The sequence below is a fragment of the Mus caroli genome, unplaced genomic scaffold, assembly GCF_978045245.1.
Source record: "Mus caroli unplaced genomic scaffold, Mus_caroli_1 scaffold_2, whole genome shotgun sequence".
NCBI classification, from domain to species: domain Eukaryota; kingdom Metazoa; phylum Chordata; class Mammalia; order Rodentia; family Muridae; genus Mus; species Mus caroli.
In genome coordinates this window covers 49,627,457-49,654,691 of record NW_028227257.1, presented here as the reverse complement: position 1 = coordinate 49,654,691, position 27,235 = coordinate 49,627,457, and the positions used below count along the sequence as shown (strand labels likewise).

At 45.6% G+C, this 27,235-nt stretch overlaps 1 protein-coding gene across 3 annotated transcripts in view; it reads left to right on the top strand.

Annotated features, from left to right (window-relative positions):
- Ebf4 (EBF transcription factor 4) overlaps positions 1 to 27,235 on the top strand; it is a 75,045-nt gene that overhangs the window by 6,869 nt on the left and 40,941 nt on the right. For all 3 annotated transcript variants that reach the window (XM_029474013.2, XM_021150307.3, XM_085834186.1), the window contains exons 3-7: positions 4,262 to 4,418; positions 4,655 to 4,718; positions 4,853 to 4,908; positions 6,420 to 6,493; positions 7,551 to 7,619. In XM_029474013.2, the coding sequence (XP_029329873.2) occupies positions 4,262 to 4,418; positions 4,655 to 4,718; positions 4,853 to 4,908; positions 6,420 to 6,493; positions 7,551 to 7,619 (420 nt within the window). The remainder of the gene's footprint in view (positions 1 to 4,261; positions 4,419 to 4,654; positions 4,719 to 4,852; positions 4,909 to 6,419; positions 6,494 to 7,550; positions 7,620 to 27,235) is intronic.

The following is a 27,235-nucleotide window of genomic DNA, read 5'->3' as shown; positions in this document are numbered from 1 at the left end:
CAGAGACTACTAGGGAAGGAAGATGCGGGTCAGCCTGCTTCGGTCTCCTTTTGCTTTCTGTCCTCTGTACAACATATTCCTTGTAGTATTCTGTGTCATGCATATAGAAAATACTAGATTCTTTGCAGCAAAATCCTTTCCCATTTTATCATCTCAGTGCTAATTAGCTAATGCATGACTGAGGTGAACTAGAGACTTCCCAGGCAAGGAGAGAGAATGGACCCAGCAGGGGGTCTTCCCATTTTATCCAAGGTCTGAAGGGTACTAAGACTGTCATTATTACTGTTCTGTGGTAGTTCAGGATGGATGATGGAAATGTTAACTAGTCAGTGCTGCCCCATGGAAGGCTGTGAGCAGGGACAGGGAGTTCAGTGCTACTCTAGGCCGCCTTAGGAGGAACAGAGCCAGGCTAAGTGAGATGGTGCTGTGTTGTGGGCCATGTGAGATGGCTCAGTTTCTCTCTGCCTCACCCCTTAGCACTGGATACTGATCCATCCCCCCTGTGAGAACCTGCTGCCTTTCCCCTTCCCTAATCTTTGTGTTCTTTCTATCTCCCAAGTAATCCTGTTCCACGGGGAAGGCAGGCCCAGTGTGGGGAGTTTGGCCCAAGGTTTAGGGAAACCCATAGTAGACCAATAGGATCAGGAGACCAACAGGAGCAGGGGATAAACAGGATTTGGACTGAGTGAAATTTGCCAAAAGGACTGGGATAGGATAGGAAGCTGGGGTCACTAACAGTTCCCTTTGTACCAGTTAGAAGCCCTGAGCCAGGCAAGGGCTTTTGCATAGAAAAGGCCTTCTGAGTGACTTGGGGATTCTGTATTTTCTCAGTATCCACTTCTCCTCTGCCGAGGCCTTCCTGTCTCCTCTCTTCCCACTGCCTGAGAGCCCGTCAGACTCACAAGAATAAAGAACAGCAGTGATGGGATTGCTCTACAAGGCCACCCCCTTCCATCATCTTTTCCACTCGGTGGTTCTTGAAACCATCCCTGGCAGAGTTCAAGCTAAGCTGGGCCTGGAAGCGGGAGGGTGGAGCTCAGAGTTGATCTCTCATTAGCATATTCATCCATAGTAATCAGAGACCTGCTGTGATCAAAAGCTCTTCAGGCCTCCCTGCCTCTCAGCCAGGTAGAGAAGCTGACAGAGGGTGGTCAAGTTCCCACTTGAAAGGACTGCCACCTAGCTGGAGGGAACAGGGAAAAATGGAGAGGACAAGACCCTGGAGAGGGAACTTCTGGTAGGGAAGAGTGTTGGGCACCTTCCGTCATCGCCCTTTCCCGTGGCCACTCCCAGGAGGAAGAACAGTTGGTTTTATTATTTGCTATATTCAGTATGAAAACATAGCAGTCGCCTCATTCTCTGACAGCCTAGATACTATGGCCTAGTGTGAAGCCAAAGAAAACAGTAAGTTCATTTTATTTAATTAAAAAAATTTACTTGTGTTTATTTATTTGTTGGGGGGCACACTTACAGAGGTGAGAGGACAGCTGGTGGGGGTTGACCCTCTCCTACCATGCAGGATCCTAGGATGGAACTCAGGGTATCAGACTTGGCAGCAAGGGCCTTTTACCTGTTGAGTTATCTCAGTGGCTCCTGATTTTAAATTATGTGCAAGGAAATATTAAACAGCAATGTATCTGGTAGTCATTGTCACAGTAGCATGTCTGATAGGCATCTGAGATGGTGTGTGTGTGTGTGTGTGTGTGTGTATGTGTGCATGTTCATGTACAGCCTCACGTGATTCCTCATACACCTTTCTCCTTCTGATTGAGACAGGGTCTCCCATTAGCCTGGAACTTCACCAAGTGGTCAGCACGGCCCAGGGATTCCCCCATCTCTGTTTCCTACCCTACAACACCATGTCCTGCTTTTTATGTTGGTTCTCGGGGTCAAAACTCGGGTCCTCATGCTTGTGACACACATGCTTTGTCAACTGAGACATCTCCCCAGTCCTGGGCGTTGGTTTTTAATGGAAGCTGACGGCCCCTGTGTAATGAGCCAGAAAAAGAACAAGGCAGAATCTACAATGTTCTCACGACCTAAAATGTAGAAGTCACGTGCTATCATTTTTGTTAGATTCTATTGGCCACACGGATCAGCAGAAACACAGGCGAGGAACCCGCTAAAGCACATTGGGAACCATCATCTTGGAGTCTAGGCACTGAACGTATGGGACGTGCTAGCCTGAGCCCACTGAAGCACAATCATTTCTGCAGGATGTCCAGAGGCTTTCAGTGTGAACCACATTTCTCAGAAGTGTGGTCACAGCACTCTTTTCTAGGGTGGAGAACCTGTAAGTAGTGTGCTTTGGGACACCTCTAGAGAAGAAAGGCTAAACTTCTTTTCCTAGTGTTCATAGTCCTACACAGTCTGGCAGGAACCTCCAATGCAAACTTTTCTCCTCGCTTTATGCCATCATGAGTATGTGTACACTGTGTGTGTGTGTGTGTGTGTGTGTGTGTGCATCTTTGTGTGGGGGGGGGCAAACACGAGGAGAGCACATGCATTTGTCTGCATGAGGAGGAGCATTATTGCCGTTTTCTTGGAGTCTTTCTTGGTCATTCTCCAGCTTTCTCGTTGAGGCGGGGCCTCTCAATTGAATCCGGAGCTTATCTAAATGGCTAGGCTAGCCAGCCAGCTTGTTATGAGTACCCCTGTCCCTGCCCTTTTAGCACTGACATATCCCCCAGTATTTACGTGAGTTCTGGGGCTATGAAGTCCTCACATTCACAAGCGTGTTAAGCACCGAGCCTTCTCCCTAGTCCCACCCCCTTTTATTTATGTTTCCTCCTTTCTCTCTCTCCTTGTCTCGCTAATTATTTTGAGACAGAGTCTCCTGTATCTCATGCTCACCTTCAGCTCCCTATGTAGCCAAGGATGCACTTCCAATCTTCCTGTCTCCACCTCCAGAGTCCTGGGATTACAGGTGTGCACTACCTACCCTGGTGTTATGTGGCCCTGGCTATTGAGCCTAGGGCTTCCTTCATGTAGAGAGGCCCTCTTCCCACCGAGCTGTGCCCCGCCCCCCAGTATTTCACTTTGTGAAATCGGATCCACTGACACCTGCCCTTGCAATATGTCTTGGGCTACTTGTTCTTCCCTTCCCCCTTTCCAGTTACTGAGTATATACTTACTCCCCGGGGGTTCTGGGAAGGCCATCGTCTCTGGAAGTTTGTCCTCGGGTCCCACAGAAGAGTTATTGTCCTTTGTGTTTTTTGGCCAGGTGTGGTGGCTCATATCATAATCCCAGCACTTGGGAGGCTGAGGCAGGAAGATCACAGCAAGTTTGAGGCCAGCCTGAACTACATAGTGAGTTCCAGGCCAGCCTAGACTACAGAGTGAGACCCTATCTCAAAAAACAATAATAAAACAAGACAAAACCAAAACACTGAACAAATGAACAAACAAAATAACCAACCCAAAACAATATTCTCCTCCTTTGCTTCTTTTTTTTTTTTACATGGTGACATTTGGGGCCAAAGGTACTCACACTCTGACCCTTGTTCCACTCTCTGCCTGTGGTTCTGTCCTCTTCCAGGCGTTTACTTCCATTACTGCATGCTGCGTGTTACAGAGTTCAGGGGCAGTCTGGTAAATGAGACCTTGTTCTTCTCTTCCTCCTTGCTTCTGAGCACGGTTTCTGAAGAGCCAGGAGCAAGCCTTTCATCAGGCCAGACTAGGAGATCCTCTTGCTCAGAAGCCATGCTGTCTTGAAGCTGGAGTCATGCCCTCTGTACCCAGAAGAGTATTCCCCATCTATCCCCATAGCCCAAGGTCTAAGATAGGCAGACTAATAGCCTGGAACTGTGCAGCATCCCTGGTAGTCTGATGCACATCATGTAGTAGGCAGTGCTGTAGTCTCAGTCAAGCCCTAGTTGTAAGCTGGGGTTCAGTGGGAAATTCATTTCAGAGCTGCCCAGGTACTTCTTGATGCCCTAATACACACTCCTAAATGCCTCTGGATAGTATAGTGAATTCATTTATAGTTTATACACTTGACTTGAGATATGAACCTTCCTAAATATGGGAGAAGCCTGCAGTTGGGGAGAGCCTGTCAGAATGCCTTCATGCAGCACCTGTGTATTCCTTCTTCTCAAAGAAGCAAGCTAGGGTAGCCTCAGTGCTGTAGGCCTCTTTGTGGAACTGATATGGTCCTTGCCCAAATGCTTGGCATGTCAAAGTCTAGTCCTGGTCAGAGCCACTGGGGTCTTTCTCCCTGGAGGCCCCTTCCAGTGGTTTTCCAGTTCCTTTCCTCCCACAGTGGCGTGGGCCTGGCAAGAGCACATTTTGAAAAGCAGCCCCCCTCCAACCTCAGGAAGTCCAACTTCTTCCACTTCGTGCTGGCCATGTACGACCGGCAGGGGCAGCCCGTGGAGGTGGAGCGCACAGCCTTCATCGACTTCGTGGAAAAGGATCGAGTGAGAGGCTCATGGGCTGGCCTGGGACTAGCACTGGGAGCGATGGGAGGGCTTCAGGGACCCTGCCACGTTCACTCGAACACTGGGGAAGATGAGTGGATAAATGGTAGATATGTGGGAAAGGATGGATGAGTGGCTGGAAGGCAAAGAAGGACCACGGGGTTAGAGTGGAGGGTGTGGGTGAAGGAGGTTGAAGGCACTGAACCCTTGAACATCCTTCTGTCTTATCCTTGCAGGAGCCTGGGACGGAAAAGACAAACAACGGGATCCATTACCGCCTTCGGCTGGTGTATAATAATGGTAAGCAAAGCCTGGGTACCACAGCATCCTGAGACACGTTGCGCCCTCTCGGAACCTGGGAGGGTATGGGTATAGCTGTCCGAGGCATCCGCGTGTTCCCCTAACAGCAAGCTCTTTCTGCCCTCCCACCCTAGGACTTCGGACAGAGCAAGACCTCTATGTGCGCCTTATTGACTCCATGTCAAAGCAGGTGAGCCAGCCCGGGGCCTGTTGGGGACCATTTAAGGCTTGATTTGAGTAAGCAACCTTAGCCCCTCTCCATCTCTCCCGTGCCTTTACTCACTGGTGTAGCTCTCCCAGCTCTGCCTGTGGCGAGAAGATTATGTGTTTTTCTATTCAGTCTGGAAAAGAAAGTATTTATAAAAAGACCCTGGCTTAAGTCATATTCCTTAACAACCCAGTCTTAGACACAGAATCGGGGGTGTGTAGTTCATTGGTGAGGAGGGAAAAAATTCCTCAGGAGGCGAGGAAAGGCAGCAGGACAGGGAGAGATACCCAGCAAGCAGGTAGTCTCGGGTAGAGTCCAGCCCCAGCCTAATCCACAAGGATCACTGGAATAGAAACAGCACCAGAATCGGCGCCCTGAAAGCAAGGGCAGTGTTTTGTGTCCTCCATCAGTCAGCCACTGGCTAGGGACCATGCCTAAGGCACACATTACAGGCAACTCCACTGAGAGCAATTCTCAAGAGAAAGACCGCTAACATCATCACTAACTGCAAAGGGGGATGGGCACCCCCCCCCCATGGGAGTCAGGGACGGAAAAGAGACCTGTGTGCTGTTCCAGAGCCTGATCTGCAGACACTCAGCGCCTCACTGATAGGCTGGTTCCAGGAAGGAGGCTCGGGACTGGTAAAAGCAGTTCAAAGGGACAAACCTGCTGTATTCTGGGAGGTAGCCCGAGTCCCAGGGCTTCAGAGACATTCTGGGAGGAGGCGCTTGAGTTGTACAGGGGTTGGATTAGGGTCTAGAATGAAACATGGCAACTTGCATGCTCTTGTATGGACAAGTGCCTCTAGCAGCCTCACCTGGTCCTAGTCCCAAAGCAGAGCAGAATGGCCTATATCCAGAAAGCTCTCAGTCACTGTGATAGGGGAGGCACACCAAGCAATGGCAGTGGGACTGGGTGGCAAATGAGCATGGGAGCCTACAGAGAAAAGGACCTAAAAACAGGAAGGCTGGACGCCCCGGGGGCTAATAGACTGGGAAGCCCACTTCTTGTTTAGGACAGAGACTGGGAAAGAGGGGATCGATAATCCAAGGGCGACATACTCATTTGCACATGGGGATTGATAGGGAGGTATGGAGTGGCCTGTGTTATTAGCTACCAGGAATTGCTGAGAGGTTCCATATACATGACCAGAAGCCCATCATAAGCATGGATCAGCCTGCAAAGGGGTAGATGCTAAGAAGGGGTAAGGGGAGGAACATGATGCAGGGTGGGACCAGGAGCCTGTCTGCTCCACTAGCAGGGAATCTGCAGACCTGGTGCTGTTCTTGCTACCTAGCTGATGTTCCTATCTGAGGGTAGGAGACTCTCCTCCACCTGAGCAGCTAGGCTTCAGGTTCCTGCCTTGCACCCAGGCAGGGGGCATGATCTTTCTTGGGGTGGGACCTCTCCTGGGCAGAGGCTCATCTGTGCTTGCCATGGGGACTTGAGAGGAGCCTCCTTCCCCTCGAGCCTCCACACTTCCTCCTCCCCAGGCTATCATCTATGAGGGTCAGGACAAGAATCCCGAGATGTGCCGAGTGCTGCTCACTCATGAGATCATGTGCAGGTAAGGTGGATGGGTAGTGTCACCCAAGATGTACCTTGACATTGACAAGCCGTGTACCTCCTTGTCAGATGTAGCTCAGAGTCCCTGTCAGGCCCTGCTCCTACTTCACAACACCTCCAGTTCCCTGGGGAAAGCCTGGGCAGGGGAGTGGTGAGCTCCCTAGGCACAGCATGGGCAGAAGAGAGGCTCCTTGAGGCCCCATTAGCCTGGCCTGTTTATGTGACTTCTCTAAGTGTTTTTGCAAAAGAAGCCTCCTACTGCTAAAGGAAGCTGAGCTAACAACACTCCGGGGAGTAGCTCTCTGGGAAGATGGGGGCACACAGGCTGGGCTGGGATTCGTTAAGGGGCCTGCTGGAAGAGACCTAGCTGCCTAGATGTGAGAATTGCCAGGCAACTCTTTGGTAGGTAAATTGGGGGTGGGGAGGAGGACAGGGCTCTTAGTTCCCCCTTCCTTTACCCTAGAGCATTTCCTGAGGGGCTTCCCTGGATATTCCAGTCCGACAGTGCCTCAGAGACAGCTCCTGATAAACGGAAAGGATATGTTTAAAAACCTGTGGTTGAGACAGTGGCCACCCTTGGAAGGAAATTCAAAACAAACAAATAAACAAACAAACAAAAAGCTAGAGAAGGCCTCTGCAGTGTGGGCCATGTCCAGGTCAGGGTGCAGCCACAGGTTCACTGGTGATCATCCAAGAGACACTGTAGGTGAGCCACTGCTTGGTGGCGCATGGCTTTCATGACCAACCTTATTCCTAGAACTAGGCTGCCAAGGATCCTGCCAAGCCCCTCCCTTGCTTTCTCCCCCAAGTCCCTGGAAGAACTTCCGCCTGCCCATAGGAATTCTACACACAGAACAGATCATCTGAGTCCTCACTGGGGAGCCCCACACCCCACACCGCATCCCACCCCCTGAGTCCTCACTGGAGTGCCCCACACCCCATGCCCACATCCCACCCCCTGAGTCTTCACGGGAATGCCCCACACCCCACACCTGCATCCCACCCCTGACTCTCTTTCTTCCACCACTTCTTTCTGTCTTTCTTCATTTTTCCTTCAGCCGGTGCTGTGACCGCAAGAGCTGTGGTAACCGGAATGAGACGCCTTCTGATCCAGTCATTATTGACAGGTACAGGCATGGGGAGGGCACCTGGATTGAGTCACTAAGCAAACCATGGACAGGTGGGAGCAGAGAGGTTCCCTGAGGTGCTATATGGATGGCTCTGAGGCCAGTGAGACTTCATAAGGGATCAAAGAAATGACAGCCATGGCCCTCAAAGGGAAGTCCTTATGACGAGCTTCCTGGAGATGCGGTCCCCAACTCCTTTATCAGAGGAGCCAGAGAAGAACAAGGGAATGACAGGGGGTGTGGGCAAGGATGGTGAAGAACATCTAAGGAGAGAGTCTAGAGAGTGGAGTTGCTGTGAGCCCGGTGATGCTGATCCTCTGCTGTTGGCCAACGCCTCTGGGTGCTAGGAGTAGGAAGTGCACTGCCACAGCTGTCTTAGGGTCTGGATCTCATTAGATAAGGAGAGAAGAAAGAGTCAAATGCAGAGGTAGAGAGATGGCATTCACAGATGGCTGCAAGGTCTCAGATCTGGTCATTGGGACAGCGAGCTCATTAGGAAGCAGATTTGGAAGAGAGCAGGTTTGCAGCAGGGTGAAGTATTAGAAGGTTGGTTGTAGCCACAACGTGTTTAGTCGGCTAATGAAGCACCTGGATGGGAGGTTTACAAAGAAGCTGAAGCATACCCTAGAGGAAGGGGAGAGCTGTGGATACAAATGTGAATGGCTGAGATGGGGGAATGAGTGTTGTCAGAAGACAGGAGAGTTCTAAGGGCTAGACCTGAGGTGTCCCTTATCCAGAGTCATGGAGATGTAGAACCAGCAATGGAGAATGAATAGAAGCTGTCAGAGTGAGGTAAGATTAATGTCAAGGCAGTGCTGTGTCCTGGAGCTTAGATCAGAGAATGCCCCAAGTAGGCAACTGCAGCACATACTGCTTGCTCTTCACCGGATCATTAGATTTTGTGGTGTCAAAGATACCAAAGACCTCAACAAGAGTTTTTCAGTAGAGTCGAGGTGCATTGTCAAGCCCTTGCACAGCTCTGGGGACTGACCTAACTGGGGCAGCAAGGGAGTAAAGGGAGACACACAGAAAAGCTCAGTCTGATAGAGGAGACTTGGTGTGCTCATCATAGACAATTCAGCAGCAAGGTGGGGTTACTGCACACAGCTGAACAAGGAGCTGAAGTTATACAGAAGAAGCAGGCAGGGTTGTTAGATCTAGCTGAGCAAGGAGGCAGGCTTAGCTAACCTCAGGAGGAGCAATCTCACACACTGTCAGCATTCGAACTCAGACCCAAGGAAGGCTTTCCATCCCTGTGATCCTTACCTGGGAAAAGCTTTGGCACTTGTGTGGAACTGAGCTACTGGGGTCCTGATGCTTCAGTGTCCATGTCAGCAGTACACATTCAGCCAGGGTGTCACTCACTCCATACAGCATAAAGAGAATGGGGTCGGAGAGTTGAGAAGTACATGCAGAGCAACCCTGAAGAGGTCAGAGAAGCAGGGTAGAGCAGTGTAGGTAAGGACAAGAGAAAGTGTGTGATATGCTGAGAGACCTCAGTAGGAAATCTAGGGTAATGTCCTGCAGTTAGCCAAAGACGTGGACTATAGTGCACAGGTTGGTGTGCTGGTTTTATCTGGGGACTCAGACCACTGGTTAGGGAAGCAGTAGGGAAGACAGAGGACATGAAGTGAGTTAGTGTGGGAGCTTGCTGACATTCTCTGCCAATTGCTTTTTGGGTTTATTTTATGACTGCTTTGTTTTCTCTGGGAAGAAGGAAGGATGAAGCTGAGGATGAAGATGGAGAGGGAGACACTAGGAGGGGGGTGAAATGGTTGTCTAGGTGTGGACGCAGAACAGGCAAGTGACTGTGTGAGCCCAGGAAAGGGCTTGCCAGCTGAGCACGATGAAAGCTGAGGTGGTAAGAAAGCTAAAGGTGCAAGATGTCATTACAGAGACGAGTTGACTGAGGAGGGGCTTTGGGAGAGAGAAGGTAGGTTCTGATGGGATCGAAGAGATGAGTGACTAGGCAGGAGGAGTTAAGCTGGAAGTTAGAGGGTTAGAGGGGGACTGGAGGGTGGAGTAGCTATAGGTGGGAGTATTTTATGGTTGAACTTATTAGTAACATGTGGCCAGAGAAGTGGGAGTGGGGGCTGGGGGGGGGAAGCAATGTCAACAGAGGAAGAAAATGCTGGAGAAATGGGGGAGGAAGAGTATCAGAAGGAGAAACTGCATTGCCATTCAAACCATCATGGATGGTGTAGAGGAGCAGCATCCGGGTTGTAGACAGCTAAGGAGCGAAAGCTCCGAGGACCGCAGCCAGCATAAGGCTGACAGATGACTGCTACAAGCAATGGCTACCCTACTTCCCCTGTCTCTGTCAGGGGCCGAGTAGTGGTCGCCCAGCAACTTCCGTTTCTTGTTCTCTGCTAAGCATACCCTCGTGTTTCTCCTAACGGTCTGTTCACGTTTTGTGCTAGTTTTTCTCTAAGAGTTGGCGTTTCCTAGTGATGTATCTGAAGGAAGTTGGCCGGTCCTTTCTTATGTTTGTCTTATTGGCTCTATTTGGCTGTTGTCTCTGAACTGTGCTTGTGGTAAGCTTTGTCCAGTCTTTTTGTTACATTTAGAAAGGCTTTTGTACAAACTTTATTTTATTTCATCCTGGAGATGCTAAGGATGAACCCACGGCCTCCTGAATACTACTGAGGTATTCTACTGCTGGGCCACACCCTCATCCCTAAGATTATTTATAGTGTTTATGGGATTGGAGAGATGTCTCGGTGGTTAAGAGCACTCAGAGGCCTGGGTTCAGTTCTCAGCACCCACATGATGGTTTACTACCATCAATAACTCCAGGCACACACATGGTATACATACATACATGCAAGCAAACACTCCACATAAAGCAATATTTTTAAAAGAAAAAATATTATATTCTATATGATGCATACAATAGAAAAATAAAATAAAAATCACTAAACATAATAATCGTCTATACCCGTGAACGTACTGATAGACAAGTGGAACATTAAAAAGCAACACCACTGAGTGACGGGCATTGTGGTGCATGCCTGTGATCTCAGCGCTCAGGAGACAGAGGCATGACCCATAGAGCTAGGGCTACATAGAGGCTCTGTCTCAAAACAGCGACAACAGAAGACGCCCTGGGGCTGGGTGTAGTAGAACATACCTACTAGCCCAGTAGTTGGGAAACTTCCACAGGACAGTTAGAGAACACGACTAGGAGGTTCCATTAAACAAAAATAAACAAAACTAAAACACTCACTTCAGTACACCTGGTTCTTTCCTGTTTCATCTAGTCCTCTAGTGAAGATAAGTGTGACTTCATTAATTTTCAATGAAGTTATCACAGATTGTGTAATCGCTAAACAATATGTGTGTAGTGAGAGTTGTGTTCATTGTTGTTGTTTGTTTGTATTGCTGTTGTTTTGAGACGAGGTCTTACTGTGTAGCTCTGGCTGGCCTGAAACTAGATATGTAGACTAGGCTGGCTTTGAACTCATAAAGATCCGCCTGCCTCTGCCTCCCAAGTGCTGGGATTTAAGGCATGTGCCACCATGCCTGGCTTCCATTTTTCTTTTTTGGTTATTTGGGTTATTTTCTTGTTTGTTTGCTTGTTTGTTTATTTATTATTTTTGAGACACTGAGTAGCCCAGGCTGGTATTGAACTTGCAATCCTCTTACCTCCTCCCTAGTACAGTGCTGGGACAGTAGGTGTTTGCCACACACAGTCCCCACTTGAGTTTAGTGACCTCTTAGTGTTTTAATCATTATAGATTGATGGTGATGATGTAGCAAAAGTATATAGGGCAATTCCCTCACTTTCCTTAATCATTTTTCAAGAGAATATTGGACATTTAGGCCTTTTGTGTTTTCATGCAAATTTTAGAATCTGCTTGAATAAATCATTATACCAATACACACACACACACTACTTAGTGTATAATATCTTTTGAGTAATATTACAATGAATACAGTCTATTTGCCCATTTTACAGCCGTTTTTAATGCCTTTCAGTAAGGTTGTATAACTTTTTTTTTTTGGTTTTTCAAGACAGGTTTTCTCTTATTGTGTATACCTGGCTGTCCTGGAACTCACTCTGTAGACCCCTCACTCTGTAGACCAGGTTGGCCTCGAACTCAGAAATCCATCTGCTTCTGCCTCCCGAGTGCTGGGATTAAAGGCGTGCGTCCTCACTGCCCAGCTGGGTTGTATGACTTTTAAGTCACATATAGTTACTAATTTTACTCATTTATTCAATAGTTGTGGAACAGCACTGTGTACCAGACTCTGGGTAGATAGTGATGTACCAGATTCTGACTCCCGGTAGACAAGGAACTCAGGATAAGGCACCTAAAGAAAACTGTGGCTACGGTGTCTCTGCTCATCACAATGCCTGTGTGGCTAAACATCCTTGAAAATGCAGTTTAGTTGTTCAAGCTATGTCAGAAATTCAGGTAAGAGAGGGCATTCTCCCATACATGTGCATTCATAGAGGGTCTGTGTTCTCAAAAGACCTGACATCATTATAACTTGCATTGTGTCTTTTAAAAAAGTCTGTGGGTGTTTTGCCTTGGTGTATGTATGTGCACAAAGTGCATGCTTGGTGCCAGAGCGGGTGAGAAGAGGGCATTGGATCCTCTGGAACTGGGGTCGCAGTTGCTTGTGAGCTACTATGTAGTGTTTGGAACCAAACCTGGGTCTTCTATAAAAGCAACAAGAGCTCTTCACCTCTGAGCCATCTCTCCAGCCCTGCACTGTGCTTTTGACACCCCCATTCATCTAGAGGGATTTTCTAAAGGAGCATGGGAACAAACACTCTAAAAGGGAAATCTGGTCTACTTTGATTTGGGAGGAAAAGGGCAACTTTATCAATCTGCCGCCTAACCTCATAAATACTCACAAAAACCCTTTTAAGGTCCAAATACAGAACCTCGTGGGCTGCTCCCTGACTGGAGGCCGTCCACTACAGTCTCTTTGTGGAGTGTTTATTTTGCTTACTTTGTTAAATAAACTTCTGCTTCAATTGTCTATGTCTCTTGGCTGAATTCTTTCCTTCAAGAAGACAAAACCAAGAGACCCCTAGAAGAGTTTCAAGCTTTATATATACAAGAATAAATAAAGCAGACAAGAATACTTGTCCTTGTGGAAGGAGAAAGCACAGGGAGTTAGGTAATAATACGTTTTGAAGAAAATGTTGGCTATTTTGGCCTGTTGTGTTCTCATGTAAATTTTAGACCCTACTTATATAGAGTTGAAGTCTTTTTGGAGGAAATAGAGAAATGGGAACAAATAAAAACAATTTTGGTGGAGACATGCAATTTTAAATGGAGTGGTCACAGGAGACTGAACTGGGAAGGTGGTGTTTGAGGGAGGACTTGAAGATATAAAGGAATGAGCCGCTCAGACATACATACCTTCTCACAACCATGTTATATATAGTTCATATCCATGGTAAATTATACCTTTAATTTTTCTTTATTATTGAGAAATCCATATACATGTGCAACAAAATAAGATCATATCTACCCTGATTTCTCCATCCCAACTTGTCACACCCACCCAGAATCCCCCTCAACACTCCCTGAATCACCCTCAATACTCCCCAACTTCATGTCTTTTTTTAAACAGCTCACTGACATGTATAGGGGTGTAGATGACGCACTGGGACATGGGAATCACACCAGAAACACATCATCAAAAAAGAGTGATTCTCCTTCTCCCAGCTATGGTCAACTTCAAGTAGCTTCTCTGAAAGGAGTGGAGCCTGGAGATCATTTACCCTATCCGTGTTAGGATTTTGGGTGGCTTGATCTTGTGCGGGTAGCCTGAGCTGCCATGAGTTCATGATTGCAGTGGCTGTATCCCACCCAAAAGACAGCCTTAACCCCTTTCTCCGGCTCTTGCATTCTTTCTGCCTTCTGCAGAACATTCAGTCTCTTATTCTTACCACTCTGACCAGTTGTGCTGCACTGACTGGTGTCCACCGCAAAAAGGGAGCTCCTGTCCAAGGCTGAGAACAGGTCAGGTCTACGGAGATAAACATAAATATGTGGAAGTCATTTTTGAAAGTATGGCCACCACTTAGCAAAACAGTAACAAGTTCTGACCTAGGGCCCATGAGCTACCCAGCCATGGACTTTTACAAGTTTTGTTTTGAAATTTTATGTGCATAAATGTTTTGCCTATATGATGTGTGTGTTTGATGTGTGTGGAGGCCAGGAGAGGATATTAGCTCTTTTGGAACTGGAGTTACAAATGATTGTGAGCCACCATGTGGGTGCCAGGAACCAAAGCTGGGTCCTCTGGAAAAGCAACCAATGCTCTTAACTGATGAGCCACCTCTCTAGTGCCACCCCTAGACTCCTGACCAAGAATGACATTTCCACCACGCCTACATATCATTTGCTGATAATCAACCAATTTTCACGTGTGATCTTTTTGCTTTTCTGTACATATGTTGGTTTATTCAAACGGCCATTTTAACTATCCAAGCCTCTTACATGTGACTTTTTTTGCTTTGTTGCACTGTGTAGGGCTACAATCATAGCCTTGAGTACCATAAGCATTGTAAACTGGGTGTGGTGGAGCATATCTTTAATCTCAACACTGGGGAAGCAGGGGCTGGCAGAATTCTACAAGCTTGAGGTCAGCCTGGTCTATGTAACAGTTCCAAGCCATCTGGTCAAAAAACAAGCAACCAAGCACTATAAAGAGTGTTATTTTATTGTTTACATGTTATTTTTTATTGTTTTTTTCCAAAACAGGGGTTTCTGTGTAGCCCTAGCTGTCCTTGAACTCACTTTGTAGACCAGGCTGTCCTTGAATTCACAGAGATGCAGATGTCTCTGCCTCCTGGGTGCTGGGATTAAAGGTGTGTGCCACCACTGCCTGGCTGCTTTGTTATTCTTTTTTTTAGACCAGGCCTTCCTATATAACCCAGGCTAGCCTTAAACTTGTGATCTTCCAGCCTCAGCTTCCCAAGTCTTGAGAGTATAAGAGTAAATGGCAGTTCGTGGTTTATAATGGGCATTCTTGTTTTGTTTTGAAATAGTGTCTCACTGTGTAGCCTTGGCTACATGGCATGTAATATTTATTTATCTGATTGGTTGGTTCTTCTTTTTCCCCAGGACTCACTCCCCATTCCTCTTTTTACATTTTGTTTTGAAACAGGGTCTCACTAAATTTCTCATGCTGGCCTTGGTCTCGTCCTGTATTTCAGGCAGACCTTGAATTTGTGATCCTCCTGCCTCCACCTTCCAAGTACTTGGGATTGAAGGCCTGTACCACTAGTGTTCCAGCTTTGTTGTTGATTTGAAGGTCTCACTGCTATAGCACACATCTGCAATCCTGGCAATTGAGAGGACGATCAGCAGTCAGGTTTAGCTTTGGCTACGTTACAAGTTCAAGGTTACCCTGTACCACATAAGACACTTTCTCAAAATAACAACAAAGAATGTTAACTCCAGCTATCTGGAGTTACCATGTGTCATCCAGTTAAGAAAGGTGGTTTTCCATTTTAATCATGGAGGGATGTTCAGTTTAAAGTGTTGCTTTCTCTGGGTGTGTTGAGTTCATCATGTAGCTTTCTGCTTCAATCTACTTATCTATTAATGTGCTGAATTACATTAACAGGTTTCTTTTTTTTAATTGTGTGCATACATATGGAAGTTAGAGGTCAAGGTTGATGTCTTTCTCCACCTCTTCCACCTTACCTTTTGAGACAGTCTCTCACCAAGTCTCAGATGTGCACAGATTGGCCGGCCAGTGAGTTCAAGGATCTGCCTGTCTCCTTCCCCTCACCAGGGTTACAGATGTCCCTGATCTATGACTCTTGTAGATGATGCTGAGGATCAAATTCGGGTCTCATGCTTGTGCTCCATGGGCTTTACCAACTGAGCATCTCCCCGGCTCCATCAATGCAGTTTAAGACCGAGTGGCTCATGGTGTGGGGGGCCTATGAGGATTTGCTGTCTTCTTCTGCTACACTACTTGTTCTGCCAATCATGTGTTCAAAGTGCTTGCCTTTATGTTCATCTGTGTTTGATAAATTTCTTCTCTTTTTTAAAATTAGATATCTTCTTTATTTACATTTCAAATGTTATTTCCTTTCCTGGTTTTCCCTCCGAAAACCCCTAGCCCCTTCCCCCTTCCCCTGCTCACCAACCCACCCACTCCTACTTCCTGGCCCTGGCATTCCCCTACACTGGGGCATCGAGCCTTCACAGGACCAAGGGCCTCTACTCCTATTGATTCCCGACGAGGCTATCCTCTGCTACATATGCAGCTGGAGCAATGGGTCTCTCCATGTGTGTTCTTTGGTTGATGGTTTAGTCCCTGAGAGCTCTGGGGGAACTGGTTGGTTCACATTGTTGTTCCTCCTATGGGACTGCAAACCCCTTCAGCTCCTTGGGTCCTTTCTCTAGCTCCTCCATTGGAAGGAGCTCAGTCGAGTGGTTGGCTGAGAGCATCCACCTCTGTATTTGTCAGGTACTGGTTGAGCCTGTCAGGAGACAGCTATATCAGGTTTCTGTCAGCAAGCACTTGTTGGCATCCACAATAGTGTCTGGGTTTGGTGGTTATATATGGGATGGATCCCCAGGTGGAGCAGTCTCTGGATGGTCATTCCTTCAGTCTCTGCTCCACACTTTGTCCTGTTTTGTTCCCCTTTCTAGGAAGGATTGAAGTATCCACACTTTAGTCTTCCTTCTTTTTGAGCTTCATGTAGTCTGTGAATTATATCTTGGATATTCCAAGATTCTGGGCTAATATCCACTTATCAGTGAGTGCATACCACGTGTGTTCTTTTGTGATTGGGTTACCTCACTCAAACTGATATTTTCTATCCATTTGCCTAAGATTTTCATATATTCATTGTTTTTAATAGCTCCATAGTACTCCATTGTGTAAATGTACCACATTTTCTGTATCCATTCCTCTGTAGAGGGGCATCTGGGTTCTTTCCAGCTTCTGGCTATTATAAATAAGGCTGCTATGAACATAGTGGAACATGTGTCCTTATTGCATGTTGGAGCATCTTCTGGGTATATGCCCAGGAATGGTATTGCTGGGTCCTCAGGTAGGACTATGTCCAGTTTTCTAAGGAACCACCAGACTGATTTTCAGAGTGGTTGTACCAGCTTGGAGTCCCACCAGCAAGGGAGGAGTGTTCCTCTTTGCTTTTTACTGTGTGATTTGGACCCACGATTTGCCAGCCTTTAAATAATTAAAATTTCTCTGGTCTCTTTCTTTATTGTTTGTTGAAAGAGTTTGGATTTATTCTGTGAAGTTTCGTTAGAATTTGTCTCAAGTTTAATTCTCAATTTTCACTGCTCAGAAAGCTACCTCAGCTTCCCGTTTCCTTCTCATTGAGCCCAGGGCCTCACACATGCCAGGCAAGTGCTCCGTCACAAGCTGCACCCCAAGCCTCTCTCTCTGCTTTGATGAGCTTCCATTTAAAGGAATCTACGCATTGTGCCTATGTTTTCAAATTTGTTTCCATAAACTTATTCATAATATCCTTTTTAAAAAATTGTTGGCTGGGTATGGAGGTGCCTGCCTTTAATCCCAGAACTCTGGAGATGGGCAAGTGGATGGCCAGCCTAGTCCACATAGGGACTTCCAATACAGCCAGAGTTATATAATATAGAGACGCTGTCTCAAAAATAAAACAAAACCATAAAGAAAGAAAGAAATCTCTGCTGATTTTGGCTATGAACCTTCTCCCTTTCTAATATGTTCCTGTCATGTCTTTGTGGTTAAGTTTTGCTGAAAATCAACATTTTCATTATGTGTTTATTATTTCTGGTTTATTTGTTTGAGGCAGGGTTTTGGTATGCAGCCCTGGCTTTCCTGATCCTCACTCTGTAGCCCAGGCTGGCCTTGAACTTGTAGCCATCCTCCTGCCTCAGCTTCATGAGTTCTGGGATTATAGAAGTACATTAAATGCCGCCCCCATACTTCTGCTTCGTTTTTGGTTTTTTACATTATTTTTATTGATCCTGCGGGTCGTGTTCTCCTAGTGTACTCAAGCCTTCTACAAGCCTTCCTCCCCCTCTTCTGAAGGGTTCCCTAAACTCCGCCTAATGTTTGGCTGTGGAGCTCAGGGCTCTCTTGGGCTCACGGAGGCTGAAGTGGCAACCACAGAGCATAGGTCTGCACTAGGCCCTCCACATGCATGCTGTGGTTATCTATCTTTGTTCTTGTGGCACTCCTAACAGTGGGAGTACCACAAAATCGTCTCTGACGATTTTGCCTGCTCTTGGGACCTTTTTCCTCCTACTGGGTTGCCCTGTCCAACCTTAATATAAGGCTGTATGCTTAATTTTGTTGCATCTTGTTATGCTGTACTCGATTGATATCCCTAGGAGGCTGGATCTTTTCTGAAGCTAACAGGGAGGAGCAGTGGACCTGCGGGGAGAGGGGAGGTGGGGATCGACTGAGAGGAGGGAGAGAGGGAAGGCTACAGTTGGGATGTATTGTGTGAGAGAAGAATAAAGAAAAAGTATTTTTAAATTATTTCTATTTTGCTTTATTTTTTGGTTTTCTGTGTGTGTGTGTGTGTGTGTGTGTGTGTGTGTGTGTGTATTTTGCCTGCATGTGTGTCTGTACATCATGCATGTGCCTGCTGCCTGTGGAGGCCAGAAGAGAGCCCCAGATCCCGTGCTGGGAATTGAACCTTGGTCCTCTGGAAGAACAGCCAGTGTTCTTAAGTAATGAGCCATTTCCCTAGCCTTTTATTATTTCTACAAAGCTGTTAGCCTTGTGAGTCTTCTTCTAATGTATATAGTTTTGCAGTACATTGATTTCTGCTTCATTGGGCTTTTTTTAAATTCTTTTCCAGCTTCTTAAATTCGATGCTTGTTAATTTTTACCTTTTTCTTTTTTAATACAACCATTTAAATCTATGCCGTTTTCCTAAAATACTTTTTCAAGGGCTGGGGAAATAGAGCCACTGTACCTGGCTCAGTGCTAAGTATTGTTAAATTTCTGTTATGATTTCCCTTTTATTACAGGGAAATTAGAAGTATGTTTGGATTTTTTTTTTTTTTTTTTTGGTTTTTTTGGGTTTTTTTCGAGACAGGGTTTCTCTGTGTAGCCCTGGCTGTCCTGGAACTCACTCTGTAGACCAGGCTGTCCTTGAACTCAGAAATCCACCTGCCTCTGCCTCCCGAGTGCTGGGATTAAAGGCATGCGCCACCAACGCCCGGCAGAAGTATGTTTCTTTATTCTTTATTTTTAAAACCGTTTTCCTTAGAAATAGCGACAAATAATAAGGTTCATATGTAGCCTTCACCTCACCAAGTCTAACACACGCCCATAGTCCCAGCACTCAGGAGGCGAAGGCAGGAGGATTGCAAGGTCAAAGCCAGTCTAGGAGTATAATACCTCAGGGTTTTGAGATTTACCCACATGGTGGCATGTACCAGCGATTCAATTTCTTTATATTGTTGAGTCATCATATTCCATCGTATGAACGTGACAAGGTATTTATCGACTCTTCACTCAGTATACTTTTGAGTTGTTTCCAGCTTGGGGATATTATTGCCAAATGAAAGTTCGTAAACATTTACATGCATGCAACTCTTTATATGGACAAATGTTTTTGTTCCTCTGGGGCAAAATGCCTAAAAGTGGAATGGGTGTCCTGTGGCATGTGTGTGTTAGTGTTGTAAGCCACAGTCTGTTCCCGAGGTGTGGAACCATTTCGCATTCCTATCGTCGTGTTTGAACATCACTGTTCCCCTGCATTCCCATTAATGCTTAGAAGATCTAGTTTTGTTTTAGCTGTCCTAATAGGTATGTAGTAGAGTCCCATTGTACTTGTAACTTGTGTGTCCCTAAGGGCTGAAGATGCCCGTCTCTTCATGAGCTTCTCTGACCTCCCACAGCGTCTGGTAAATTGCTGTTTGAATCCTCACCAAGGCACTCCTTTTTATCTGGGTGAGTTCTTTTCTCAGTATTGAGTCAGGGCAGCTCTCCATCCGCTAGATGCAGGTGCTTCATCAGATAGACGCTGGGCAGATGCTTCCTCCCAGTCAGTGTTTATGACTTTAATCCCATAGCAGTACCTTTTGGGGAACAGCCCTTGTATTTACTTGTAGGAAGTTTAATACATGCTTGCTTTTCTCTTCTGTGGCTCTTGTGTTTGCTCTCCCAGCTGAGATCCTCTGTAGTGTGTGGGTTTGTGTTTTATGTTTAAGTTCATGATCCATTTATGTGAGTGTTTAAAGATTTATTTATTTACATTGTATGTGTGTGATGTTGTAAGTGTGCTGCATGCATTCCTGGTGCCTGAGGAAGCCAGAAAAGGGCATCAGATCTCCTGAAACTGAAGTTCGAGTTGGTTGTGGGCGGCCACACGGGTGCTAGGAAACAGACCTGCGTCCCCAGCAGTGGCCGCCAGTGCTGTCACTACTGAGCCATCTCTCTGGCCCCAGTCTAATCTTTACATGCCGGGGATAGAACCCGGGACATTGTGCATGCTAGGCATGTGCTCTACCACTGAGCTACCTCCCCAGCCCCTGAGGAAATTTCTGTAGAGGATGAGAGGACTTGGTTCAAAGTGCTTTTGATTGGTTGATAGGATGGGTTTAAGTTTTTTTTCTTCTTTTCTTTCCTTTGTTTTTCTTTTTATTGTTGTATTCTCACCTAGGAGATACTTAGTTATTACAGCCGCACTGATTTAAAACAAGACTCTTTGCTCTGTTAGATTGCCTTTGCTCTCTATTTTGTCTTATTTTTGGACTCGTGTGTGCCCTAGTGACCCATTAACATTCACTTTTATGCGAGTATCACACCGTTTTGATTACTGCTGCTTTATTATAATTCTTGTTATTATTTTGCCCTTTGAGACAAGGTCTCACTACATAGCTGTTGCGGCCCGCCCGCGGTCCACAACACGAACGGTTCAACTGAAAATGGCAGTTCAGGCTGAAAGAGAGGAAACTAGACGGGGCGGAAGAAACAATGGAGTCAAGACAAGACTCTGATCAAGACTCAATTTTACTAATTCCAGACACTCAGTTAATAAAGGAAGGGGGAGGGAACCCAATTTCCCGCCAAGTAACTCAGGGTCCAGTAGCAGGACGAACACGTGTGTGACTCCAGGCAGCAGAGGCAGGTTCCAGCAGTGGGCGTGGCAGGACGAATGAGCCGGTAGCTCCACCCTTGAGCAGGCAGGTTCCAGGCTGGGGGAAGGGAGGCCACACATAGCCCTGGCTGACCTGAAATTCACATGTACAAAAGACTGGCCTGAAACTCAAGTTTGATCTGCCTGCTTTTGCTTCACAAGTGTGAGCCACCATGCCTGCCATATAACACACACACACACACACACACACACACACACACACACATTTTCCTAATCATCTATTTCTGAGATAGTCTCATGGACTACAGGCTAGCCTTGAATTCCTTGTGGACCAAAAGATGACTCTGAACTCTTCCTCTACCTCACAAGCGCTGGCATGTACAGGTATCTACTACCACACCTGCATGTTTTATGCAGTGTTGAGGATCAAATCCAGGGTGTCCTGCATGCCAGGCAAGCACTGTGACAACTGAGCTCCATCCCCAGCCTATAATCCCTGCAACTGGGGAGTGTAAGTTCTCCAACTTTGCCCTTCATATATTTTTAAATAATTTTCGTTTCTTTATTTAGGTATGCACACATACACTCACAAGCCATGGTGTACATACGGAAGTGATACACCTTATGGGACTCAGTTCTCTCCTTCCACTATGTGGGTCCCAGGGATCTAACTCAAGTCACTAGTCATGTTAGCAAATTCCTTTACCCACTGAACCATCCTGCCAGCTTTGGTTCTTCATGTTCCCGCTTGCTTGGTATTCTCCATTCTTTGCATTTCTATATGAATTTGTGAGTCTGTTTACCAATTAAAACTACTTTTTTTTATTATTAGTGTGTGTGTGCTCTAGGTGGGCCCTAAGGGTTGAAACTAAGCATCTGGTTTGCACATTTACCCACAAAGCCAACTTCACAGTCCTAGTCATTCTCTCTCCCTCCCCCTCTCTCCTCCTCCCCCTCACCTACCTCTCCTCCTCCCTCTCCTTCTCCCTCTCCTTCTGTTCCTCTTTCCCTACCTCCCCAAGAGAAAAAGGCCCTGGTGGTTTGATTGGAATTACATTGGATTTCTGGATCAATTTGGGGAAAATCAAAATATCTCGACAATAAAGAGTTTGCTAGTGTAGCCACAGCTGTGCTTCCTCAGTCATTTAGAGCTTCTTTACTCTCAGCAATGTTTGCAGTTTTCAGTATGGAGACTTTACATCTGTTGTTCAGATTTGTTTCTACTTTGTTATTTTATGTATTATGAGTATTACTTTTAAGTTTCGGTTTCCAGTTGTTCTAAATACAAATTATTTTTGTCTATTGATTTAATAATCTACAGTTTACCAAACTTGCACATTTAGTTCTAGTAGCCTTTGAGAGAAGAAGCCCATCTGATTTCTACATAGACAATACTCCCGTTTGAAAATAAAGTCAATTTATTACTTTCTTTTTTTCTATTTTTCTTTCTTTGGCTTATCTTTCTTGTCGGAATATTCTGGCTCTGTTTCCCAAAATAGTCGTGCTGAGTATGAGTATGTCTTGATCTTGGGTGGATATCATTTAGAATTTTACCCATAGATTACATTAGTTGTAGTTCCTCACAAATGCCCTTTATGGAGTTAGAGAGGTCCCCGCTGTTGTCAGTGACTGAGCATCTTTATGAAGAACGGATGCTGGGTTAAGATGACTCAGCAGGTAAGAGTGCCACTAAGCCCAACTACCTGAGTTTGGTCTCTGGAACCTGTGCGGTGGAAGGAGAGAGCCAACTGACTTCTCCAAGTTGTCCTCTGACCTCCAAGTGTACCCCGTGACATGCACACCCATCTAAAATAAAAAATGAGAAGAAAAAAGGGGTGATAGGAAAAAGGGATGATAGGGAAAAGGGGTGATAGAATTGAGCAAGGTGCCACACACCTGTACTCTTACCACCAAGGGGCAGAGGTAGGAAGGTCCCTGGCAAGTTTGGGACTAACCTGGTCTACAGGCAAGGCTGTTGTGAGGTTCTCTTTCAAAAAGATAAAGATGTATATTAGATTTTGCCAAACACCTTTTCTGCATCTATTAAAGTGAGCATACTTTTAAGATAAAAAATTACATGTATGTATATGTGCCTGCTTGAGTTTATATATAACACATATGTGCAGGTGCCCAAGGAGACCAGGGGGCATCAGATAATCTGGAACTGGAGTTAGAGGTAGCTGTTAACCACCTGATATGGATTATGCATGCTAGGATCTGATCCTGGGTCCTCTGCAAGAGTAATACATGCTTTTAACTTCTGAGCCATCTCTTCAGCTCCAATCATAGATTTACATTAAACTAAACTACATTAGACTACACTAAACTACATTAGACAGTTTGCTAATATTAGACTAATCCCACATTTTGTCCAATAAACTCTACTTGTACTGTGAAAATATGTATCATATTTTAATATTCTGTTGGATTCGATTTAATAAAAATTTGTTTAGAATATTTAATTTAATTTAAAACTTTTTAGCATTTATTTTTATTTATGTGTATGCGTGTCTGTGAGTGCCCCCGTGTATGTGACTGCCCATGGAGACCAGAAGAGGGTGCTAGATCCCCCAGAGTGGAAGGTACAGGTGGTTCTGAGAATCAGACTTGGGTTCTAGGAATTAAGTCAAATCCTACGAAAGAGCAGTAAGAACTCTTCACAGTGGAGGTATCTCGAAAGTCCCATCAAGTTGTTAATTTCTTTTGAGATGGTCTCATGTAGCCCAGGCTGGCCTTGAACTCTTTATATAACCAAGGATGAACTTCAACTCTGGATCATCCCACCTTGTCCTGCCCTGTGCTGGGTTTACAGGTGTCTGCCCCAAGCCCAGACAATGTGGTGTTTGGGATTGAACCCAGGGTTTCGTGTTTGCAAAGCAAACAATCTGCCAACTGAGCTCCATACCCAGCCCTGTTTTACATCTGTCTTCATGATCAACACTTACATGTTTTCTTGTAATTTATTTGCTTGTTTTTAGTATCAGGGTAATATTTGAACATCATATGAATTTTTGCACTTATTAATGTGTGTGTGTGCATGTGCGTGTGTGCAGGCGCCCATGCACATGGGTGTGCAAATTCATATGTGCATGCATCTGTGCACAAGTGTGTGTGTGTGTGTGTGTGTGTGTGTGTGAATCCATATGTGCATGCATCCCTGCACAAGTTGAAGCCAGAGAATAACTTGTGGGAGCCAGTTCTTTCCATTTACCATATGGGTTCCAGGGATCAAATTCTGGCTGTTAGACTCGGCAGCAAGTATCTTTACCTGCTGAGCTATCTTGCAAGCCCATCGTCTTTTATTTTTGAAAGAATGTGTTTAGAGTTGGTATTCTTCTGTAAGTATCTGACAAAACTCACCAGCGTACCACCTAGCCTTTATTCTCATCGGCATAAGGATTTATCTTTTTGTTGGAGTTGAGGAGATGCTTCAGTTGGTGAAGTGCTTGTTGCCAAAGTCTGGGGACCTGAGTTTGGTCTGCAGCACCCATGTAAAATGAATAAGTAACCACAACCACCAGGTCATGATGGCACAAGCTTGCCACCCCATCACTAGAGAAGTAAAGACAGGGGTGGGGCTCTGCAGCCAGCCCAGCTAGTAGAACCAGTGAGTTCTAAGTTCCAATAAGAGATCCTCAAAAAATAAAATGGTAAGTGGTTAAGGCAGACATCTGAGCAGCCATTAGCCTGCTGTCTTAGTTATTGTTCTATCACTGTGAAAGAGCACTGCGACCAAGGCAACTTATAAAAGACAGTGTTCTGTTGGGCTTACGGTTTCAGAGGATTGGAGTCCATGATGGCAGAGTATGGTGACAGGAATGGCTGAGAGTTCACAAGGCCACAACTTCTAATCCTTCCCAAACAGTTCTATGAAACATATGAGCCTGGTGGGGGTGTTCTCATTCAAACCACCACATTCCACTCCCTTGCCCTCATAGGCTCATGGCTGTATCATAGTCCAAAATGCATTTGGTTCAACTTCCCAAGCCCCCATTATCCTTCAGTCTGCTGAAGGATAACACTGCTTTAACATCCAATTTTCAAATCTCTTCTCGGACTAAAGGCAATCTCTTAATTGTGACCCTCTGTAAAATTAAAAAAGTATTTTCAAACTTCCAGCAGAAATAGCACAGAATATATATTACTATTGTAAAAGGGAGAAATCAAAATATCGAGGAAATACTGGACCAAAGCAAGACCCAAACCCAATAGAGTTAACTCCAAATCCTGTATCTCTGTGCCTGATGTCAGGGGGTAGGTGGTTCTACCTCTCCGGCTTTGCTGACTGTAAACACACTTCTCTCTCTCTCTCTCTCTCTCTCTCTCTCTCTCTCTCTCTCTCTCTCTCTCTGTCTCTGTCTCAGGCTGGTTCCATGCCCTGTCTGCAGCTCTAGTATGTTGGGGTCTCCAATCTGACTTGGGCTTCACTTTCACAGCTTCCCACAATCACTACTCAGGGAATTCATGCAGGGACTACCCCGCCACCCATTGCCTGGCCTCAGCAGCTCTCCTTAACCTCGGAGGAAGACTCCACAACCCCTTTTCCAGTGTATCATCCTGACTCTAAGGCCACATGAATGACACTGCCATGTTCAGCTGCCAGCTTGAGATGGAACTTTGAATCACATTTGCAACAGCTTTCATTAGTTTTTGTTGTTGTTTTAGAGGAGTAGAAAATTCCCTAGGCCCTCTCCTTTCACAAATAGGAAGTTGGATGGGTGGGTCCTGCCCCGAGGGCACCCCTCCCTTTATTCCATTTTGGTTTAAGCCATACCTTAATCACCTTATCTTTTTCAGCACAAGCTTTGGCTCCAATATTAAATTTCCTGGTTCTCATTTTCTCTTCAAACTATATATTTTGTGTCTGGCATGGTAGCACACACCTTTAATCCCAGCACTCAGGAGGCAAAGGCATGGAGGTAGGAACAATTGAGAGCTCTCATCTAGATCTGCAATCAGTAGACAAAGAGCACTCTGGAAAGGGTATGAGTCCTATGAAACCTCAAAGCCCACCCCCAGAGACACACCCCCTTCAACAAGACCACACCTCCTCCTTCCGGAACAGTTCTACTAATTGAGGACCAAGTATTCAAAGTATGAGCCTATGGGCAGGGAACACTTTCATTCAAACCACCACACTGGCATATGTACCTGCAAATGCATGCATATGTATTTGCAAACAAAACAACTTTTTAAAAAAGAACTTACCCACTTCTTCAGGAATGACTTTTGGAAATTGGTATCTCTTAGCAAGTCTGTTATTTCTTAAAACTTGTTCAACTTGTTGATGTAAAGCCATTTATAATGATCTCCTACTGCTCATGCTGACATCACCGTTCTCATTTCTGATGCTGGCAACTTGTGGCTTCTCTGTGTTTCCATTAATCAGTTTGGCATTAGATTTGCCTGTTGCTATTCTAAGAGAACCAGCCCTGGGTGATTTGAGCTATATCCCCAGCTCACATCTTATTGATTTCTATTTGATATATACTTTAATTCTCTTACTTTTGTTTAACTTCACTTGCCTTTTCTGGTTTCTTTCTCTTTTATTTTATGTGTGAGTGTTTTGATTACATATATGTCCGTATACCACATGTGTGCAGTGCCCATAGAGGCCAGAAGAGGGTGTAGTATCACCTGGGACTAGAGTTACAGATGGTTGTGAACCACTATGTGGATGCTAGGAGTCTTACTAGGTCTTCTGGACAGACCCCAGTGCTCTTAACCATGGAGCCATCTCTCCAGCCCATATTGTTGTTGTTGTTTTGTTTTGTTTCCTTCCTCCCTTTCTGTCTGTCTGTCTGTCTGTCTGTCTGTCTGTCTTTCTTCTTTCTTTCTCTCTTTCTTTCTTTCTTTCTTTCTTTCTTTCTTTCTTTCTTTCTTTTTTTGTTTTTGGTTTTTCAAGGCAGGGTTTCTCTGTATAGCCCTGGCTGTCCTGGAACTCACTTGGTAGACCAGGCTGGCCTCGAATTCAGAAATCCGCTTTCCTCTGCCTCCCAAGTGCTGGGATTAAAGGTGTGCGTCACCACATGTTGTTTTGTTTCTTAAGGTAGAAGCTAAGTCATTGATTTTAAAGCCTTTATTTTATCTAAAATAAATTTTCAAAACTGTGCATTTCTCCTAAATACCCCTGCAGACAGACTGCTCATTCTGCTAAGTCAATGTTTTCATTTTCATTCACTTTTCAATTTTAATTTCATGGTGCTGAAGAGATGGCTCCGTGGTTAAGAACACTGGCTGCTTTTCCAGAGGAGCCGGGTGTGGTTCCCAGCACACATGTGGCAGCTCACCACTGTCTGGGAGCTGGCAGCATGGCCCGCAGTGGGTGAAGGCACTTGCTACTAAGCCTGACAACCTGAGTTCAATCCCTAACACACACAAGTTGTCCTCTGGCCTCCACACATTCACTTTGGCATTCATGTGTGCGTGTATGTGTGTATGTCCACACAGATGATTGTGCACACATGCACAACCACACACACACAGTGTAATTTTAAAAATAAAGAGCAGAAACATGAAGATGCTCCTATACCCTTCGATTGCTAGTTTCGAGTTCAAGTCT